Source organism: Pipistrellus hanaki, assembly GCF_964339955.1.
Source record: "Pipistrellus hanaki genome assembly, chromosome: 14".
NCBI classification, from domain to species: domain Eukaryota; kingdom Metazoa; phylum Chordata; class Mammalia; order Chiroptera; family Vespertilionidae; genus Pipistrellus; species Pipistrellus hanaki.
Window position 1 is genome coordinate 1,527,501 of NC_140516.1, and position 17,500 is coordinate 1,545,000.

Sequence of the window (17,500 nt, forward strand, 5' to 3'; positions counted from 1 at the left end):
AAAGGGAGTTTGAGCAGGTGCCGTGGGGTGTCATTTAGGCGTGCGGAAGGGTGGGTGGGGGCCTGGAGGGCTGATCCCCACCCCCTGCGGTCAAGGTTCCCCCAAAACCACCTTGAAGCTTAGGGAGAACAGGGCGTGAAGAGTGTCTGTAGGTCAGAGCAGAAGGAGAACAACGGTGCCAGGAGAAGAGGGGTGGGAACAGAGGACACAGCACCCTCCGCCTGGCACATGCACACCTCCCCTCAGCCAGCCTCAGAGCAGGCCCGACGGCCCGAGCTGAGCCACCAACACAAGGTTCTCAGAGGAAGGCTGGCCCTAGAGGCGCCCTGTGCTCCCAGTGGCCTGGGCTCCCACTGCTCCCAGGGCCCGAGACTGGGGGGCAGGAGGGCCAAGTCCTGGACAGAGTCCAGTTAAAGTGCCAGAGTCTCGGCCACGCTGTCCCCTCAGCGCCTCACCTCTACGACAGCGGTGCCCACGCCGCCACTCCTCCCGCAGCCTCGGCAGCGTACGTGCTCAGGGCGAGGCCGCCCAGCCTCGGGGCAGAGAGCCAGGCAGATGCAAACACCTGGCTCCTCTCCACGGTTACATTCCTGGCCAAGGAGCCAAGGACTGGGCTCACCCTGAGGCTGCCGGCCTCACGGACCTCACACCCTTCAAGACATGAAACGTGTGGCCGTGGCTATAGCATAGATCCTGACTATGGGGTCACGTGGATCTGCACGAGGTGAAATCGCACGGCAGTGAGCGCACGCCGCCTGCATGAGCGCTGCAGGGTGTGAGCAAGGGCACGCACGTGCGTTCCTGCTTCCGAGCTGCAGGCGGCTCTGCACGCAGCTGCCGCTGGGGGCCGGGTGCGGCCGCTGGGTCGCTCTGTTATTTCCAGAGCCGCCGTGTGAAAACCTGCAGCTACTTCTCCCACACCATCTTTCTGGCTTTCCAAGAAGCCAATATGATTCTTTCCATGTGGCAGATATTCGAAGAAGCCATGACCGCTCATGCCCAGTGATCCCCTGACATTTGCCAAGACCCTGCAACTAAGGGTAGATGGGAGGAGGCAGGACGGAGCTGGAAGGGCTGGTGCTGGCAATCCTGGGAGAGGAGGCTCGGGGACGCCCGTGCTGGGGCCTCCACCGCCGCCTGCATGCAGCCGTCAGGCCCGCCAGCAGGTTATTAATATTTTATTGAAGATGATTCGAATTTCAGCTGTCATGGTAAGGTGTGTTGCTAGGCAACTTCAGTGCCTGTCTATGTATCTGTTTGCACAGCTCTTCCCCCACTTGTGAAGCTCAAGGCTGGGCCCTGCCGCTGAGCCCCACTGGCTCAGACCACACCCCTTCCACGCCTCCCTCACCTGCCCGGGGGCAGCCAGCCGCCCGCCCTGCCGTGGCCAGCACAGGCCTCCCGCACCGAGGCACCCCGGGGGCCAGAACCCTGAGGGCCGCCCCAGGGGGCAGAGCGGCCAGCGCAGACCTCCCGCACCGAGGCGCCCCGGGGGGCAGAGCACCGAGGGCCGCCCCGGGGGGCAGAGCGCCGAGGGGCGCCCCGGAGCCAGAGCGGCCGGCGCACTCACCGTACTCGCTGTCGTAGAACATGACGAACTTCTGCCAGCGCAGCTCGCTCACCAGCCGCAGCATGACGTCATTGAGGCGCACGGGCGGCCGGGAGGCCAGCGTGTAGGCCTCGCCGTCGGGGCTGGGGTTCAGGTGGCAGGCCGTGCGCGGCGACCCTCCCGGGTTGCGCTGGACGAAGAGGTGCGGGATGTGCATCGCGTCGGTGAGGGACTGCAGGGCGTTGGCCGACGCACAGCCAGTGGACGTGACCAGAGCCAAGATCCCCTGGGTCATGAGGTCACAGGCTGGAAAGAGAGCGAGAGACCAGGGTCAGCACGGGTGACACTGCGGCTCCCCACCCGCCCGCGCCGCCGCGCATGCCTGGGCCCCGAGAAGTGCTGCCTCCTTCCAGCGACCAGGAGCCCATCCCAGCCAGGCCAGCGGCTCTCCCGCTCTCACTGAGGCCCTCTGCTCTTGTGTCCATTCGACAGAGAAGAAAGCAAAGGCCAGGAGAGGCACCATTGCTGGCCGTAGGCTGCCGGAGCAGAGATGGCGGAAAAGGACGCAGCCCCTCTGCCTGGGGCCTCGTGCGGCGGCAGCCGTCCTGCCTGCTGCCCGGCTGCACCCTCACAGCCCAGAGCTCGCGTGCTTTTATCTGTGCTCCCTAGGCCAGGCCCAGACCAGGACAACGCTGGCAGCGCTTCAATTGCGGCGGGCTGGCGGCCTGGGACTGAGGGAGTGACTCACAGCGGAGTCGGCGAGACACGGACCCGGAGGACCAGGTTGTCCTAAGTCTTCCGGCCGAGTCCACTTGGTTCACGTCCTAAAGCCTGGTCAGCCCAGCCCCGCGCTGGCTCCAGGGCCCCGGTGACCCAGCCACTCGCCAGGGGCGAAGGGAGGGGCTCCGGGGAGGGCGGCCGCTGCGGGCTGGCCGGAGGTGGCACGGCCCTCTGGGGTGACCGTAAGCACGAGGGACGCCCGTCAGCCACCACCTACTCCTCTGGGGCAGCGGGCGCGGCCGAGACCCCTCGCACCCGGCACCGTTTCCGAACAGCCCTGGAGCGACATTACCAGCAGCGCGCTGTGCCGGCAGGAGGCGGGAGAGAGCAGCCGCAGCTGAGCCAGAGACCCACCCCAGCCTACCCCTCACCAGCTTTCCCCGCAGAGCTCCCCGGAAGAGACCCAGCCACGCTGCTCCTGTGGTAAGCCTCCGGCGGCTCCCGCAGTCCACGCCTCAGAGCGCCTGCGGCCCCGAAGCCGTGCGGCCCTGCTGTCACAGGCCCCCTCGCCACGCCCCGGCCCAGCGCTCGGCAAACCGCGGCTCGCCAGCCACATGCGGCTCTTTGGCCCTTGAGTGTTCTAACGCCACTTCTTCAAAACAGACTCACCCAGGCCAAACACCGACTTCTGCGCATGGGCCACAAAGTTTCAATCGCACTGTACATGCGCACCACACCCACGCGTGGTATTTTGTGAAAGAGCCACACGCAAGGGGCAAGGAGCGCATGTGGCTCACAAGCCGCAGTTTGCCGACTACTGCCCCAACCAACTGCCCAAGTCTCGGCCCCTGGCACCTGCCCCGCTTTCTATTACCTCTCAAACCTCACACCCACTCGCGCTTCAAGACTCAGACTCTCCACCCCCAGGCGGGCTTCGGACCCATGTCCAGCACTCCTCACCCGCTCTCCCCTATCTGCAAACCTGTGGGGGGACAAAGAGCAAAATAAGCGGGTCCCCCTTTCGATCTACCAAGGAGACAGACCCCACAGTTGGGCCTGTGAGAAAGGAGGGGCCGGAGGAGGGTGAGCCCCGTGGGGGTGGCATTGGGACCCCAAAGGGAGAGAGAGGCTCGGACCACAGCAGGGAGCAGAGCGACGGTGCGGACCAGGCGCCGCCTGGCAGCAGGAACAGCTCGGAGCAGACAGTGCTGCTGGCGCCCTGCCCCGGCCGCTGCGGCCGCAGCCCGGAGTCTCCTGGCTCTGCCGCTCTGCGGGCAGCAGCCTGTGGCCACAGCACATCTCCTTTCTGAGCTTCTGGTTTCTACTTCATCGAGTGGCTGGACGGGGCATGAACCCATCCGGCTTTCCGCAGCAGCAGAGCTGCGGGAGCAGTGACGCCCCGAGGACCACGAGTGCAGCCCCGAGCTGGGCACAAGCATGTCTGCTTCCACATCCTGCCCCCGCCGTGCCCAGGGTCCCAGCCACAACTCACCCCGAAGCCGACAGCCTCCCGTGGCCGCCTGCTGCTCCGGCCCCAGCGACCACAGGGCGGGATCGGGGCTGGAAGCTCAGGCCCGGGGGAGAGGCCCACGCAGGCCCCTGTCCAGCCCCTGGGAACAGCCTGCTAACGGGGCACTGTCCAAACAATGGCTGTTCGGAGGCTCCAAACCTAACAATCAAAGGGTCAAACCCAAACCGCGTGAGCTCAACCCAGTTGTGCGCTCATTCCCAGGACAGGACGTTACATCTGCCCTGGCTGAGGGGGGTCCTGGCCGGGGTCTGACCCGGCCCTGCCGCGGACACCCCGCGGGCCTGGCAGGGGGCAGGCCTCCTCGGGGTCCTGCCCGGAAAGACGGCGCCCCTCACGCTCTGCGCGCCCTGTGAGAGGTCTGCGTGTGAAGGGCGTCCCAGAGCCCGGCCAGGCGGAGGGCGGAAGCCACACTGCTCCTCCCGCTCGGCCAGGAGGTGTGTCTGCCGCTCCCAGCAGACAGCAGCCTTCATCTCATTCTCTGCTACAGAGCAAGCCACCACGCTGATCTCCCGATTGTGACAATGCACTGATCTCCCCTGATTGTGACAACGCGCTGACCTCCCGATTGTGACAATGCGCTGATCTCCCGATTGTGACAACGCGCTGACCTCCCCTGATTGTGACAACGCGCTGATCTCCCGATTGTGACAACGCGCTGACCTCCCCTGATTGTGACAACGCGCTGATCTCCCCTGATTGTGACAACGCGCTGATCTCCCGATTGTGACAATGCGCTGATCTCCCGATTGTGACAACGCGCTGATCTCCCGATTGTGACAACGCGCTGACCTCCCCTGATTGTGACAACGCGCTGACCTCCCGATTGTGACAATGCGCTGATCTCCCCTGATTGTGACAACGCGCTGACCTCCCCTGATTGTGACAACGCGCTGACCTCCCCTGATTGTGACAACGCGCTGACCTCCCCTGATTGTGACAACGCGCTGACCTCCCCTGATTGTGACAACGCGCTGACCTCCCCTGATTGTGACAACGCGCTGACCTCCCCTGATTGTGACAACGCGCTGACCTCCCCTGATTGTGACAACGCGCTGACCTCCCCTGATTGTGACAACGCGCTGACCTCCCCTGATTGTGACAACGCGCTGACCTCCCCTGATTGTGACAACGCGCTGATCTCCCCTGATTGTGACAACGCGCTGATCTCCCCTGATTGTGACAACGCGCTGACCTCCCCTGATTGTGACAACGCGCTGATCTCCCCTGATTGTGACAACGCGCTGACCTCCCCTGATTGTGACAACGCGCTGACCTCCCCTGATTGTGACAACGCGCTGATCTCCCCTGATTGTGACAACGCGCTGACCTCCCCTGATTGTGACAACGCGCTGATCTCCCCTGATTGTGACAACGCGCTGATCTCCCCTGATTGTGACAACGCGCTGATCTCCCGATTGTGACAACGCGCTGACCTCCCCTGATTGTGACAATGTGCTGACCTCCCCTGATTGTGACAACGCGCTGATCTCCCCTGATTGTGACAACGCGCTGACCTCCCCTGATTGTGACAACGCGCTGATCTCCCCTGATTGTGACAATGCGCTGATCTCCCGATTGTGACAACGCGCTGATCTCCCCTGATTGTGACAACGCGCTGACCTCCCCTGATTGTGACAACGCGCTGATCTCCCGATTGTGACAACGCGCTGATCTCCCCTGATTGTGACAACGCGCTGATCTCCCGATTGTGACAACGCGCTGATCTCCCGATTGTGACAACGCGCTGATCTCCCCTGATTGTGACAACGCGCTGATCTCCCCTGATTGTGACAACGCGCTGACCTCCCCTGATTGTGACAACGCGCTGACCTCCCCTGATTGTGACAACGCGCTGACCTCCCCTGATTGTGACAACGCGCTGACCTCCCCTGATTGTGACAACGCGCTGATCTCCCCTGATTGTGACAACGCGCTGATCTCCCCTGATTGTGACAACGCGCTGACCTCCCCTGATTGTGACAACGCGCTGACCTCCCCTGATTGTGACAACGCGCTGACCTCCCCTGATTGTGACAACGCGCTGACCTCCCCTGATTGTGACAACGCGCTGACCTCCCCTGATTGTGACAACGCGCTGATCTCCCGATTGTGACAACGCGCTGACCTCCCCTGATTGTGACAACGCGCTGACCTCCCCTGATTGTGACAACGCGCTGATCTCCCGATTGTGACAATGCGCTGATCTCCCCTGATTGTGACAACGCGCTGATCTCCCGATTGTGACAATGCGCTGATCTCCCCTGATTGTGACAACGCGCTGATCTCCCGATTGTGACAATGCGCTGATCTCCCCTGATTGTGACAACGCGCTGATCTCCCGATTGTGACAACGCGCTGATCTCCCCTGATTGTGACAACGCGCTGATCTCCCGATTGTGACAACGCGCTGATCTCCCCTGATTGTGACAACGCGCTGATCTCCCGATTGTGACAACGCGCTGACCTCCCCTGATTGTGACAATGTGCTGACCTCCCCTGATTGTGACAACGCGCTGATCTCCCCTGATTGTGACAACGCGCTGACCTCCCCTGATTGTGACAACGCGCTGATCTCCCCTGATTGTGACAATGCGCTGATCTCCCGATTGTGACAATGCGCTGATCTCCCCTGATTGTGACAACGCGCTGACCTCCCCTGATTGTGACAACGCGCTGATCTCCCGATTGTGACAACGCGCTGATCTCCCCTGATTGTGACAACGCGCTGATCTCCCGATTGTGACAACGCGCTGATCTCCCCTGATTGTGACAACGCGCTGATCTCCCCTGATTGTGACAACGCGCTGATCTCCCCTGATTGTGACAACGCGCTGACCTCCCCTGATTGTGACAACGCGCTGACCTCCCCTGATTGTGACAACGCGCTGATCTCCCGATTGTGACAACGCGCTGATCTCCCCTGATTGTGACAACGCGCTGACCTCCCCTGATTGTGACAACGCGCTGACCTCTCCTGATTGTGACAATGTGCTGATCTCCTCTGATTGTGACAATGCAGGCGGACGGGCTGACAAAGGGCCCTGAGAATGGCTCCTCAGCGGACAGTCAGGAGCAAAGAGGGCTAATGAGCAGCTTGAGCTCTGAGGCCCAGGAATTGGGAAGAGAGAAGCTGCTGGGAGCCAGAGAGAGGCTGCTGTCAGCCAGCATCCCAGGGGCTCCACAATCACCATCCTCCTCTCCCTCCCCCACCCCCGCCTCCCGGCAGTGTCGGCCTCCAGCCTCAGGGCCACACCACAGGTGAGAAGGTCTCTGTAACCTTCACCCCAGGTGAGCTTTCTGCTCCTCTGGTGACAAAATGCAGCACAGAGCGGCCAGGGCAAGCAGCCAGAGCCCTGGCACAGAACCGCAGGGCAGACCGTGGGCCGGTCCCAGAAGACGGGGGACCGCAGGGCCCGGGATCCTGTGGGAACCTGCCCAGCCCTTCTCCAGGGACCCTCTTGGGCAGGTGCGCACGCAGAAGCAAACCTCCCGGGGTGAGGCGGACCCCACTCACCCGCCCCCTGCCTGCAGGCGGGTGTGGGGGGAGACAGTGCTCAGACATGAGGTCGCCCTGGCACCATGCTGAGCCCAGGGGATTCCTGGAAAAGGCGGGACCACGACTTGTGCTGGAGGAGACGCACAATTTCCGTGCCACCACCTGGGATGTGCTGTCACAGCCAGCCCCACCCACCCCGCCCTGTGCCCAGAAGGCATCATGCCCAGGGCACACCCTCTGCTCCTCGGGGAGGGCCCACGGGGTCCCTGCAGAGGGGTGGCCACCCGGGGCCCTGCTGCTCTGACGCCACGGCCCAGCCTCACGCACTCAGCAGCCTGGTGGTCAGAGGACAGGACTTCCCGGGTGGGCAGGAGGGAACACGCCTCCTGGCAGAAGCAGCCCGGAGAGATGCCTCAGCCCCAAGGAGCCTGGCGGCCCGGGCTCCGCCTCGCCCACAGGAGGGGCTCTCTGAGGGCCCCGCGGGCCGGCCGGCTCCCCAGCGGGACTCCCAGCGCGATCTGAGCAGCCATGGCTCCCTGCTCCCACACACCCCTGTGCCCTCCTCCCTCTGTGCCACCGTCTGTTCCCATTGGAAGCCTAATGGGTGGCGCTGTAAATGGAGGTAGCATTTATAAATACTTTACAGTCAATGAGTAATTGACCGAACTCAGTATTGTCATAACTCAGAATAAATTATTGATCTATAGAGAATAAACATTCCTCATGTTTTATTAAGACGTTTGAAAGATAAACAAAGCCATGAGGAGGGGAATGAGTGGCAGAGGCTCGCAGAGGCCGGAGCTAGAGCTGCCGCCTCCCTCGCACTCCCGGGCAGGCAGCGGGGAGGGTCCCAGCCGCCCCTGCTCGCTCTGCTCTGGACCCAGGGCATCCTGGCCAGCACATCCCACAGCCCCCTCCCGCTCCCTCCCACTCCCCTTCCTGTGCCTCCTGTGGTCACGGACCTCAGACCCTCACTGCTCTCCTGCGCAGCAGCTGGCGGTGGGCAGCCCGCCAACCACGACCCTGCCCGAGCATGGGCGAAGCTGACAGCCACACGGCTGGAGCATGTGACCTTGCGAGGTGCGTGGCCCTCAGCGGGGCCTCCACCTCAGCCTCCTGCTGTCCTCCTCTCCCGCCTGGCTTCCCCATGTCCAACAAGGCCCTTGCTCACTCTTCAGGGATAAAACGGAAGCCAGCCCCCTGGGGGCTTCGCCCGCTTCCTGCCACAGCCCCTCACCTCTGCGGGTGGGAGGGGGAGGAAGGCACGCCCCTGGTGGGTGCTCCCCCTTCTTGCCTCTGCAGACCCTCACACGTCCTGGCTCAGTGGCATCAGAGCCGCCTGCACGCCTGGCCGTCCCGTCAGGAGTGAGACCCAGCCCTCAGACAGGCCACAACCACCCCGGGCCCATCCCTGTCAGGTCTCCCCTCCTGAGCCCACTGGCAGCTCAGACTTGGCATATCCTCGGTGCGACCCTGTCCCTCCTCGTCCACCAATCTCAGCAAAGGACGCCCCCACCCACCTGCTCCTGACCCTGCGCTCCGGGCCCTCTGCTCCCGAGCATCACCAAGTCCTGGGTATTTATCTCCAAACTATCTCTCGGGTCTGCCAATTTTCCTCCATGCCACTGCCATCCCCCTGGTCTAAGCCACCACCGCCCAATACACGCCGCCCGTCCCAACCCCTGGGCGCGCCTCCTGAGGACCAGCCAGCTGCACTGCCCCTGCCCCCTCCACGCCCCTCCCCACGGCGAAGACAAACCACACCCTCACAGCGGCCCGGGCCCGCCACCACCGTGTCCCGGGCTGGCCTGTGCAGGGCAGACACCCAGGCTCCTGCCACGTCTGAGTCTCACCACCCCCCCTTGGCCTGCAATGCCCCCCGCCACACACACACACACACACACACACACACACTCTCCTCCTGGCTAGCACCCACCCCACCCTCCTGGACCTCTGCGGTAACCGTCACTCCCTTGTGAGAACTCCACAGCCCCTTCCCTCTCTTCACAGTCACACATGGAGCGTGCGATTGTGAACTGCAGTCACTGCCGAGGCAGGAGCCCGCGCCCGGCTGTGTGCTGCCCTCCCAGCCTGGCCCCGGCTGTGTGCTGTGTGCTGTGTGCTGTGTGCTGTGTGCTGCCCTCCAGCCCGGCCCAGCTGTGTGCTGTGTGCTGTGTGCTGCCCTCCCAGCCCGGCCCAGCTGTGTGCTGTGTGCTGTGTGCTGCCCTCCAGCCCGGCCCAGCTGTGTGCTGTGTGCTGTGTGCTGTGTGCTACCCTCCCAGCCTGGCCCCAGCTGTGTGCTGTGTGCTGTGTGCTGTGTGCTGTGTGCTACCCTCCCAGCCTGGCCCCAGCTGTGTGCTGTGTGCTGTGTGCTGTGTGCTGCCCTCCAGCCCGGCCCAGCTGTGTGCTGTGTGCTGTGTGCTGCCCTCCAGCCCGGCCCAGCTGTGTGCTGTGTGCTGCCCTCCCAGCCCGGCCCAGCTGTGTGCTGTGTGCTGTGTGCTGCCCTCCAGCCCGGCCCAGCTGTGTGCTGTGTGCTGTGTGCTGCCCTACAGCCCGGCCCAGCTGTGTGCTGTGTTCTGTGTGCTGCCCTCCCAGCCCGGCCCAGCTGTGTGCTGTGTGCTGCCCTCTAGCCCGGCCCAGCTGTGTGCTGTGTGCTGCCCTCCCAGCCCGGCCCAGCTGTGTGCTGTGTGCTGCCCTCCCAGCCCGGCCCAGCTGTGTGCTGTGTGCTGTGTGCTGCCCTCCAGCCCGGCCCAGCTGTGTGCTGTGTGCTGTGTGCTGCCCTCCAGCCCGGCCCAGCTGTGTGCTGTGTGCTGTGTGCTGCCCTCCAGCCCGGCCCAGCTGTGTGCTATGTACTGTGTGCTGCCCTCCAGCCCGGCCGCGGCTGGCGCTGCACAGCACACACTGCACACCTCGCGGCTCCGCAGGAGTGCACGCCGCTGCCCACACTTCAGGAGACACAGATTGTCAAACCTGCCAAGGTCCCCAGACACTCATCCCGAGAGGGGAGCCACACCCACATCTGAAGAAGGGGTTTCTTAAAGCCAGGCACTCTCCGTGGGACTCACCAATTCACAGGGTGCAGGGAGAGAGTGGGCCGAGGCCTGGCCTGCAGGCCGGGCGGCACCGCTCTGGCGGGAGCTCCCGCACTGGCCTCGGTCAGCCGGCCAGGATGCCAGCGGCAGCTGGTGACCCCCAGCCCGGAGGCGCTCGCCCAGGCAAACTGAGGCACAGGCACCATTCCCACCCTGCGGGCCCGTCTCCAGGGCCGTCCACAGGGACACACCGACACCTCCCCCTCCAGCAGCCTGGGGGGCGGGCCTGAGAGCTCCACCCTCCGTGCCACGCCCGGCCCACCAGCTGCTGGACCAGGACTGAGGACTGACCAGAAGCTCTCCCAGCGGGTAGAGAGACTGCTCGTAGGGCTGAGGATGCCACCACTGACCCCGCTTCTGGGCTCTGCCAACCCCGCCCTGCCCCCTGCCCCCTGCCCTGATCCTGTGGCTGGAGAGCTGTGCCACCTTCCAGACATGAGCCTCCCTCAGCACCGCCAGCTGTGCCACCTCCCAGAACGCCACTTCCCCGCATGCACACTCACAGACCCACCCCTGCATCGCCGAGAGCTCCTGCATGGCCAGAAGGAGCCGGCCGAGGGCGCGGCCTCGGCTCCTCTCGGCAGAGCCTCCGCACAGAGGACCTTCCCTTCCACACTCACTCCTGCCGCTGCCTCTGAGAGAGGACCCCAGCCTCAGGCGCAGGATGTGCAGAGGGAGGTGCGGGCGATGTGGGCACTGGGAGGCTACAGCGCCGTTTCTGGTCAGAGCCGTGCCCGCCTGCCCACTGGCCTGCTGGGTCCTCCAGCGTGCTCTGATGGAGTCACACGGAGACCAGGATGAGGGATGTAGGGAGACACACAAATAGGACAGATGAGCCCATTCCTCCAAAGACCTCCAGCAGCACCCCACCACCACCTCTGCTCCTCCACGGTGCCCCAGGGCCTGGCCCCCGGGAACAGCCAGCTGACACTGGGTACACTCGGCTGCACTCCTCCACCAGCCCCCCAAGCTCTGGCCACTGTCTCCAACACCGAGCTCCTCCTCCTCCGCAGAGCTCCGCTCACACCTGCTGCCTCCTGGGCCTGCCCACCCGGTACAGAGCGCAGCTCACCTGCGAGCTGTCAGCTGAGTGACCACCTGTCTCTGCACAACCTGCGGGCCACTGGCGGGCAGGCCTGAGGCACAGGCGCCGGGACTGTGTTCTGAAGTGAAGAACGGTTGGGCGCTGAGGACAGCTGGCACCCAGGACCTACTGAGCCTGCTCCACGGGCCCGTGGCTCCCACTCCAGCTGAGAACCCTGCCGAGGCCGGAGGAGAGTCCGAGAGGGCGTGTGCCTCCCCCAGTCCCTCTCACAGGCGCGAGGCCCTGGCCTCAGGTCCATCCCAGGACCGAGACCCCCGTGGCTGCTCCAATTCCATCCGCTCCTGCACTTCTGCAGCACTGGCACCAGCCAGTGCGACACGTTTTTGCCTTAAACGGTGACTTAAAAGGATGTAACACGAGGGAAGCTCTACTCACGGCTGAGAATAACCAATATTTACAGGGTTCCAGCCTTCTCATATTCAGATGAGCACTATACATTGCTCATGGCAGTTCCTGTCCTGCAAGCTCATGTCTGCGCAGGAGAGGCCGATGCCTGCAAGGGGCCTGGACCTGGCAGGGCCCGGAGGTGCTGGTGTCCCAGGCCCAGCCCCACCTGGGTGTGAAGGCAGGCCTGCTCTGGAGTGGGGCCAAGGAGGCCAAGGGGCCCAGGTTGTAGGGAGAGGAACGGAAAGATCTGCTAAGAACCTAGCCTCCCAAGTCAGAGGTCCCACCCTTCTTTAAAGACAGGAGCCTTTTTAAAGTTCACAAGTGGATTGTGGATCCAAGATGGCAGGTAGAGTAGGCGGGAGGCACACCTACCTCCTCCAAGGACAACTGGATGACAACTAAAACACAGAACGTCAGCCGCACCCACCTTCTGGAGCAGTCCTCTGACCAGGGATCACAGCAGAGCCAGCCGGAGACTGGGGGGAGTGCAGGTGAGCAGGGCGGTCCCTGCCCCGGCGGCGGCTGAGACGCCGGAGGGACATCTCAGCTGCAAAGGCTCCCCCTGGAGCGTGGGGTGTCACCCGCAAGCCGGACTCCCAGGCCAGAGCACAGAGCCGGGCTGTGAGCATGGCAGGGGCTCTGTGCCAGGGAGTCAGGCGGCTGCTGGAGAAGCAGGCGCCCTCTCAAAGGGCAAAGACAAACCCATCCGCAGCCGCTCACAGGGCCCAGGAGGGGGCAGAGCTGCCAGCCCATGAGGAGAGGCTGGGTGTGCGGCCCTGAGAGGCTAGGGGACAGGCTGGCCATCTTCTTGGGTGGAGATGCCGCTCTGTGTGCCCAGGGGAAGCGCCATACCCTGCGCTCCGGTCCCCCTTCTGCTGCTGAGGAGGCACTGCCTGGGCTGGTGCAGAGGGGTGGGCAGGCTCGGCTGGCCTCGCTGACAGGGCTGTGTGGCTTCGGAGCAGGGCCATTCCCCTCATATTCCCATAAACCTGACTGGCGCCGCCCTCACTGCAGACGCCAGTCCCCGCTCCAGGCAGCCCACCCCCCAACTCCCGGGGCTCTGCACAACGGACCGAGCCTGTGGCTCTGGGGTGGGGGTCACACCTCCCTGTCCCCCATGGCTGACCAACATCTCCTGCGTCCCAGTGGCCCCCCTGCTGAGAGCAGGCTCCTGACAGAATCTGGCGGACTGAGTGTGGCTCGAGGACAGGGGAAACTTCCCTCACACACCTGACCAGAGAGCACTTTCCCTTCACATGGCCGAATCTTGGTCTATTTGGGCCTGATAAACTCTGTTGGCCTCACCCTGAGACCCCACCCCATCACCCAGCAGGTGAGCTGGACGTGGTATACCTGGGGACATATGTCGAGTGGTCTCAGACTCAGCAATGGCACCAAGATTGAAGCTCTATCAATCCTGTGAACAGCTCTCACCCCTGCCTGATGACTCACTGAGAACCTGCCTCATGCAACTAGAGTACAGGCAGTTCTCTCAGGAACAGCCATCTCGGGAGCCAGCAGGCAGAGGCGGGAGAAGGCGGGCCTCAGGATTCCAAGGGGACCAGTGCCGGCAAGTGCTGGCCTCAGTGCATAGTCAATCCTTCCTGCACACACCCAAGCCCAGCAGAGACAGCCACAAACTCTGGTTCACTTTGTAACTTCAAACAGACTGCCCAGGGCCGATCACAGGCGGCATCTGACATTAGCTTGCACCTGAGTCCCTCCCAAGAGGCTCCAGAGCCAACACAGCCACCGGCTACCTTCAGACAACATCAGAGCAGGATGCAATAGCTTGACAAGCAGCATATCCAAAGGGAGCGCTCAACAGACCCAGGGCCTGCTGAGGCAAAATCTGTTCATGTGGTCACCATCTGCACCACAGCTCATACTCTGTGGTCAAGGTTGATCCTCACAATTAACCAGACTGAAGGTGGATCCCATGCATAAGTAAATCAATAGCAGTCGAGACTCAATTACAAGATGCCCACATAACAGACACAAGGTACATTCCCAGAGCGCCCAGCAAAGATGATCAAGGAGACTGTGCCAACAGGTCCCACAAAACACCTACTACCAAGGCCATGCTACCAAGACAGGGAGTCATGGCTGATCTATGTAATACATAGGAACAAACACAAAGAGGCAGCCAATGGGGAGACAAAGAAACATGCCCCAAATAAAAGAAAAGGATAAAACTCCAGAAAAAGAGCTAAATGAAACAGAGGCAAGCAATTTACCAAAGATAGAGTTCAAAACAATGGTTATAAGAATGCTCAAGAAACTTAGGCAAAGAATGGGAGAAATAAAAGATACCTTAAACAGAAATATAGTAAGTATTAAAAAGGACATAAAAACTATAAAAAGAACCAGTCAGAAATAAAAAATAATAATAATATCTGAAATAAAGAATACACTAGAAGGAATGAACAGTAAGTTGAATGAAGCACAGGGTCAAATCAGCAATTTGAAAGACAAACTAGGAAAAATACCCAACCAGAGCAGCAAAAAGAAAAAAGTTGTTTGTTTTTTTAATAATAGTTTAAGGACAACATGAAGTGAAACATCCATATCATAAACATACCAGAAGGAGAAGAGATAAAGCAAGGGATCAAGAACTTTTGAAGAAATAAACTCCTTCTATGAAGCCAGCATCACCCTAATTCCAAAACCAGATAAAGACAACTCAATGAAAGAGAATTACAGGCCAATATCCCTCATGAACATAGATGCCAAAATCCTCAACAAAATTCTAGCAAATCGACTCCAGCAGAGCATCATAAAGATCATACACCATGACCAAGTAGGATTTATTCCAGGAATGCAAGGATGGTACAATATCCGCAAATCAATAAACGTGATACATCACATAAACAAATTGAAAGATAAAAATCATATAGTCATATCAATTGACGCAGAAAAAGCATTTGATAAAATCCAACACCCTTTCCTGTTAAAATCTCTTAAAAAGGTGGGAGTACAAGGATCATACCTCAACATACTAAAAGCTATATATGATAAACCCACAGCCAACATTATACTCAATGGGCAAAAACTAAAACCATTCCCTCTAAGAACAGGAACAAGACAGGGATGCCCACTCTCGCCACTCCTGTTTGACATAGTTCTGGAAGTACTAGCCATTGCAATCAGACAAGAGGAGGAAATAAAAGGCATCCAAATTGGAAAAGAAGAAGTAAAGTTATCCTTATTTGCAGATGACATGATATTGTACATAAGAACTTTTGAAGAAATAATAAGGGAAAACTTTCCTAACCTGGTAAAGGAAAATTAGGTACAAGTCCAGGAAGCATAGAGAGTCCCAAAAAAGATGGGACAAAGAGGTCCACATGAAGACACAGTATAATAAAATGGCAAAGGTTAAAGACAATGAGAGAATCTTAAAATCCACAAGAGAAAGACAGTAATTTCTAACAAGGAAGCTCCCATAAGACTGTCAGTTGATTTCTAACATTTTAGGCCAGAAGGGGTTGACATGAAATATTCAAAGTGATGAAAAACAAGGACCAACAACCAAGACTACTTTACCCAGCAAGGCTATCATTTACAATTGAAGAAGAAATAAGGAGCTTCCCAAACAAGGAAAAGCTAAGGGAGTTTGTTACCACCAAACTAGTATTACAAGAAATATTAAAGGGTCCTCTTTAAAAAGAAAGGGAAAAAGTATATAGTTAAATGAGTAAAATGACAACAAATATGTACCTATCAATAATTACTTTAAATGTAAATGGCATACCCTAGTCCAGTAGTCAGCAAATTCATTAGTCAACGGAGTCAAATATCAACAGTACAATGATTGAAATTTCTTTTAAGAGCCATATTTTTTAAACTTAAACTTCTTCTAACGCCACTCCTTCAAAATAGACTCGCCCAGGCCGTGGTATTTGTGGAAGAGCCACAATCAAGGGGCTAAAGAGCCACATGTGGCTCAAGAGCCACAGTTTGCCGACCACAGCCCTAGTCAGTTTGGCTCAATGGATAAAACATTGGCCTGTGGGCTGAATGAAGGGTCCCAGGTTGGATTCCAGCCAAGGACATATGCCCAGTTGTAGGCTCGATCCCCACTAGGAAGCGTGCAGGAGGCAGTTGATCAATGGTTCTCTCTCATCATTGATGTTTCTATCTCTCTCTCCCTCTCCCTTCCTCTCTGAAATCAATAAAGATATATATAAGAGAGAGAGAGAGAGAGAGAGAGAGAGAGAGAGAGAGAGAGAGAGAAGAGAGAGATTTAAAAAATTAAATGGCACAGTGCTCCAATCAAAAGACGTAGGGTAGCTAAATGGCTTTATAAAAATAAAAAAAAGACCCATATATATCTATGAGAGACTCACCTGAGAACAAAGAATACCCGCAGACTAAAAATAAAAAGATATTTCATGCAAATGGAAATTAAAAAAAAAAAAACACTGGAGTATGAATACTTATATCTTACAAAATACACTTTAAACCAAAGGCTATAAATAGGAGACAAAGAAGAACATTACATGATGATAAAGAGAGCATTCCAACAAGAGGATATAACCCTTGTAAACATTTATGCACCCAACATAAGTTCACCAAAGTATAGAAAGCAAATCTTGATGGACATGAAGGGAGAGATTGGCAGTAATACAGTCAGAGTAGTGAACTTTAATACCCAATTGACATCAATAAATACTTCTTCCAGACATAAAATCAACAAGGAAACAGAAGACTTAAATGACACACTAGATCAGGTGGTTCAGCTGATATCTTCAGAGCCTTTTACCTCAAAGCAGCAAAATATACATTTCTTTCAAATGCACGTGGAACATTTATATGATAGACCACGTGTTAAGACACAAACTAGTCTCAATAGATATAAGAAGACTGAAATCACATCAAGCATCTTCTCTGACCATAATGATCTGTAACTAAAAATTAAACACTAGAAAAAAACTGAAATACATGGAGGCTAAACAAGTTACTGAACCATGAATGGGCTAACAAGGAGATCAAGGAGGAAATCAAAAGGTTCTTTGAAACAAATAAAAATGAGAACACAACATCCCAAAATATATGAGACTCAGCAAAAGCAATTTTGAGAGGCAAATTCATAGCAATACAGGCCAACCTCAAAAAAAATCTCAAATAGGCCAACCTCAAAAAAATATCTCAAATAAACTGTCTAACTTTAGACTTAAAGGAACTAAAAGAAGAACAACTAACAAAGCCCAGAGTGGGTAGAAGCAAAGAAATACTAAAAATCAGAGCAGAAATAAACAGAGTCTAAAAAAAAAATACAAAAGTTCAAGGAAACCAAGAGCTGATTCTTTGAAAAAATAAACAATATTGACAAAATTTTAACTGGATTCATCAAGAAAAAAGAAAGAGGACCCAAATAAGTGAGATAAAAAATGAAAGAAGAGAAATCAGCTGTTAAAATGACTCCACAGAAATACAAGAAATTGTAATAAAATATTATGAGCAACTATATGCAAACAAATTAGACAATCTAAAGGAAATGGATAAATTCCTAGAAATATACAATCTTCCAAAAGTGAATCAGGAAGAACCAGAGAATCTGCATAGACAGATTACAACTAGTAAAGCTGAAGCAGTAATTAAAAATAATAATAACAAC

General features: G+C 57.6%; 1 protein-coding gene across 2 annotated transcripts in view; it reads right to left on the bottom strand.

Annotated features, from left to right (window-relative positions):
* GRID1 (glutamate ionotropic receptor delta type subunit 1) overlaps window positions 1–17,500 on the bottom strand; it is a 478,346-nt gene that overhangs the window by 356,579 nt on the left and 104,267 nt on the right. The window contains exon 3 of one of the 2 annotated variants that reach the window (XM_084904154.1): window positions 1,571–1,855. The exons of the other annotated variant lie outside the window; for it this stretch is intronic. Coding sequence (XP_084760280.1) covers window positions 1,571–1,855 — 285 coding nt within the window. The remainder of the gene's footprint in view (window positions 1–1,570; window positions 1,856–17,500) is intronic. 2 annotated transcript variants of the gene reach the window in all.